The sequence below is a fragment of the Protobothrops mucrosquamatus genome, unplaced genomic scaffold (assembly GCF_001527695.2).
Source record: "Protobothrops mucrosquamatus isolate PMUCROS unplaced genomic scaffold, P.Mucros_1.0 scaffold4219, whole genome shotgun sequence".
Classification (NCBI taxonomy): Eukaryota; Metazoa; Chordata; class Lepidosauria; order Squamata; family Viperidae; genus Protobothrops; species Protobothrops mucrosquamatus.
Window position 1 is genome coordinate 64,211 of NW_015390141.1, and position 4,892 is coordinate 69,102.

Below are 4,892 nucleotides of genomic sequence, written 5' to 3' on the forward strand. Positions count from 1 at the left end.
GTCACTGTGACTTTGAAGGATTGCTAAATGATGTTGGGAATTACAAGACTGAGGTCTTCTGGAGCAGCTCGGATTTACTCAGCCCTGAGGTTCGCCTTCCTGCTTGTCAACCCTGGCCCCTTTAAGATGGGTGGGGAATTTTGGGAGTTGAAGTCCAGACCTCTCGGAAGTTCCTCAAATGGGCTTGGGAATTTTGGACTGGAACGTTGAATTCACTTCACTTCACTTCGCTGTATTTTTACTTTATTTGGTTCATTTGCACGGCTGCTTCACTTCACTTTGTTTTTGCTTTATTTGATTCATTTGCATGGCTGCTTCATTTCACTTCACTTCACTTCATTTTACTCATTTACATGGCTGGTTCACTTCACTTCACTTTTGCTTTATTTTATTCATTTGCATCACCGCTTCACTTCACTTCACTTTTGCTTTATTTTATTCATTTGCATGGCTGCTTTACTTCAGTTCACTTCACTTTATTTTATTCATTTGCATGGCTGCTTCATTTCACTTCACTTCACTTAATTTCACTTCACTTTATTTTATTCATTTACATGGCTGCTTCATTTCACTTCACTTCACTTAATTTCACTTCACTTTATTTTATTCATTTACATGGCTGCTTCATTTCACTTCACTTCACTTAATTTCACTTCACTTTATTTTATTCATTTACATGGCTGCTTCATTTCACTTCACTTCACTTAATTTCACTTCACTTTATTTTATTCATTTACATGGCTGCTTTACTTCACTTTATTTTTACTTTATTTTATTCATTTGCATGGCTGCTTCACTTTACTTTGTTTTTGCTTTATTTTATTCATTTGCATGGCTGCTTCACTTTATTTTTATTTTATTTTATTCATTTGCATGGCTGCTTCATTTCACTTCACTTCACTTCATTTCACCTCACTTTATTTTATTTTATTCATTTGCATGGCTGCTTCACTTCACTTCATTTTTACTTCATTTTTACTTTAGGTTATCCATGTGCATGGCTGCCCACCTCTATTCATGTGGTGATTGTGTTAATCTCCCGTTCTCTACCAGCTGCCAACTTCAGCTATAAATTTTAATATTCTAACCAAAAAAACCCAGCTAGATATGCAGGTTCCTTTATTTGGTGCCTTAAAGAAAACTCAGGTTAGATGGCATTTCCCTGTTCTTCGGGAATCCGGCCCCGTTCTCCATACCTGATTTCCATCAATGGAATAATCATACTTGGTGGCGTATACTTTCCCCACCGAGACGGCGATAGCGTAAGCGACAATCGCAATGGAAAATGATGAGGCCAACATCTCTCCAAACTTCTCCACCGCTGGAGGTTGAGGAGGCAAAAATCTGAAGAGGAAAAGGAGCAGGAGACAAATGCATATGGACAATTGTATAGATCATGGGTAGGCAACCTTGGCTCTCTTATGACTCGTGGACTTCAACTCCCAGAATTCCTGAGCCAGCCACGCTGAGGGGAAAGAGAGAGGTTTCCAAGCTGAGCCATGCTGGCTCAGGAATTCTGGGAGTTGAAGTTCACGAGTCAGAAAGCGGCCTAGGCCAGAGGTAGGCAACCCTGGCTCTTTTATGACTGGTGGACTTCAACTCCCAGAATTCCTTGAGCCAGCCACGCTGAGGGGAAAGAGAGAGGTTTCCAAGCTGAGCCATGCTGGCTCAGGAATTCTGGGAGTTGAAGTCCATGGGTCATAAAAGAGCCAAGGTTCCCCACCCCTGGTATAGATAGATAATCCTTGACTTACAAAGTTTGCTTAGTGACAGTTCGAAGTTACAATGTGACTCATGACCATTTTTCCACATTTACAACCGTTGCAGCATCCTCATGATCATGTGATCAAAATTCAGAGGCTTGGCAACTGACATGTACTTGTGACGGTTGCAGCGTCCTGGGGGGTCACGTGATCCCCTTTTGCGACCTTCTGACAAGGAAAGCCAATGGGGGAAGCCAGATTCACTTAACCGTGTTACTAATTTGTTAATTCGCTTAACAATTGTAGTAAGAAAGGTCGTAAAATGGGCCAAAACTCACTTAAGAACTGTCTCACTTTGCACCATTAATTTTGGGATCAATTATGGTCGAAAGTCGAGGACTACCTGTACATATTATTTATTTATTATTTTTATTTTTATTTTTATTATCTGCACTCACCCTCTAGGAATAGTTTTCACAATCCCCGCATTGTATTTCTTCTCAAGGTCCACTCCGTAGGAAATGCCCGTGGCAACGATAGTCTGGATTAAAAATAAATAAATAGCAGAAGGTATTTTTTTTATTTACTTAGCCTACACACACACACACACACACACACACACACACACACATGATATGTGGACAATACAATATAGGAGATAACATATTAAATTAAGATAAAACCATAAGAAAATCACCATAATACAGGTAGTCCTCGATTTACAACAGTTCATTTAGTGACCATTCAAAGTTACAGTGGCACTGAAAAAAAGAGACTTGTGAGCGTTTTTCACAGTTACGACCTTCGTAGCATTCCTACGATCATGTGATCNAACTTCTGGTGGCAAGTCGTTCCACTGGTTAATCATCCTCACTGTTAGGAACTTTCTCCTTAATTCCAGGTTGCTTCTCTCCTTGATTAGTTTCCATCCATTGCTTCTTGTCTTGCCTTCTGGTGCTTTGGAAAATAAGTTGACCCCCCTCTTCTTTGTGGCAGCCTCTCAAATACTGGAATACTACTACCATGTCCCCCCTACTCCTTCTTTTCTCTAGACTAGCCAAACCCAAATCCTGCAACTGTTGTTCATAAGTTTTTGTCTCCAGGCCTTTCATCATCTTAGTTGTTGCAAGTGTTGTAGGTGGGAGTCAGTTATCCAGTGCCTGAATTGCAGTCATGTGATAGTAAGGGCGGTGCACCTGTTGTAAATTGTAAGCCGTGTTTTCTGAGGCTGTTGTAACTTTGAACCATTTTTAAATGAATGGTTGTAAATTTAAGGATCACCTTTTATTTTATTTTTATTTTATTTTATTTATTTTATCCCCATAACAGTAGCCGACCTAATATTAAACAAACAGTAGCACAAAATATTAAACAAATGGTAAAATATATCAGAATAAAATACCTTCTGCAGCGGTTCCAGCAGCTTCCCCAAAGCTACAATAGCAATTAGTACAATAAGCGCTGAGATTATACCGGCCACCTGAAAATAAAATATTGGGAATCATCAAGAAAATAAGTTTGTTTTCAGGAATATTTATGCAAAGGGGCTAGTTTACACACTTAGTGAGCTATTTTCAGTAGAGAGTTTGAGTTGTCAAAATAACATTCTGACAGAATCAGAGATTTTTTTACAAGGAAATGTGATTTCAAAACCCTATTTGAAAACTTGATATTTTTAAAACTAAGCTTCATAGTCGTATACCAATAAGGATGTCAGATCTATACATGCATGTTTAATGTGCGACAGGAATTAAAGTGTTGGGAGAGACAGACAGAATTATCAATATTAGATCTAGGAGAAGAATGTGTGAGTCTACAGGAACAAGCAAAGCTAACAAGATAAGGAAGTCAACTCTGACCCTAACTCTAACCCTGACCCTAACTCTAACCCAAAGCCTAATCCTAATCCTAATCCTAATCCAAACCCTAATCCGAACCCTAATCCTAATCCTAATCCTAACCCCAACCCTAACCCAAACCCTAACCCCAACCCCAACCCTAACCCAAAGCCTAATCCTAATTCTAACCCCAACCCCAACCCTTACCCTAACCCTAACCCTAACCCTAAGCCAAACCCTAATCCTAATCCTAACCCTAACCCTAAACTAGGGTTAGGCAACCTTGGCTCTTTTGTGACTCGTGGACTTCAACTCCCAGAATTCCTGAGCCAGCCACGCTGAGGGGAAAGGGAGAGGTTTCCAAGCTGAGCCATGCTGGCTCAGGAATTCTGGGAGTTGAAGTCCACGAGTCATAAAAGAGCCAAGGTTGCCTACCCCTGTCTTAGGCTAAAATCCTACGCAACTAGGATCAGATGACTTGTTCAAAATCCGCTCCAGCAAATCAGTTCCAAGAATGATGGGCAGGCCGTAGACGTCCCTTCCTTCTGGGCCAGCTAAGTACCTGAGTTTTTCCACCTGTGCTTTCTTGGACCGCAGTGCGAGAGAGCGCGGTGGTTGCAGCAAAGCAAGAAAAGGCGCCTGAAAAGATATTGCTGATTCCAAAGGCGATAAATTCCTAGAAGGTTAGAAAACGGGAATAAACAAACCGTGCGTAAAACACAAAAGTCCTTCATCATACGTGGAAATATTTTATTAGAGCAGGCCTGGAGAAACTACAGGCGGCCCTTGATTTACGACCACAAAAGAAGACCAGCATTTCTGTCGCTAAGCAAGTCGATGGTTAAGTGAGCCTTCCCCATTTTTACAAACTTTTATGACACATTTGTTAAGTGAATCGCTGCCGTTAAGTGAATCATCACCATCGTTAAGTGAATCATCATCGCCGTTAAGTGAATTGCCACCGTCGTTAAGTGAATCGCCACCGTCATTAAGTGGATCGCCACCGTCGTTAAGTGAATCTGGCTTCCCCCACTGATGTTGTTTGTCAGAAGCTGGAAAGGTGGCAAACAGTGATCACGTGACCCTGGGACGCTGCAACCCTCGTAAATACATGCCGGTTGCCATGGAGCTAAATTTTGATCAGGGGCTGCGACGGTCGTAAGTGAGAGGACCAGTGATAAGTCACTTTTTTTCAATGTCACTGTGACTTTGAAGGATTGCTAAATGATGTTGGGAATTACAAGACTGAGGTCTTCTGGAGCAGCTCGGATTTACTCAGCCCTGAGGTTCGCCTTCCTGCTTGTCAACCCTGGCCCCTTTAAGATGGGTGGGGAATTTTGGGAGTTGAAGT

The 4,892-nt window shown here is 41.3% G+C and overlaps 1 protein-coding gene across 1 annotated transcript in view; it reads right to left on the reverse strand.

The window, feature by feature from the left end:
• The window catches only part of SLC26A4 (solute carrier family 26 member 4), a 33,229-nt gene that overhangs the window by 17,494 nt on the left and 10,843 nt on the right, over positions 1 to 4,892 (reverse strand). Inside the window, exons 7-8 of the mRNA XM_015828091.1 lie at positions 2,162 to 2,244; positions 1,197 to 1,344 (exon numbers count right to left, since the gene is read on the reverse strand). Coding sequence (XP_015683577.1) covers positions 1,197 to 1,344; positions 2,162 to 2,244 — 231 coding nt within the window. The remainder of the gene's footprint in view (positions 1 to 1,196; positions 1,345 to 2,161; positions 2,245 to 4,892) is intronic.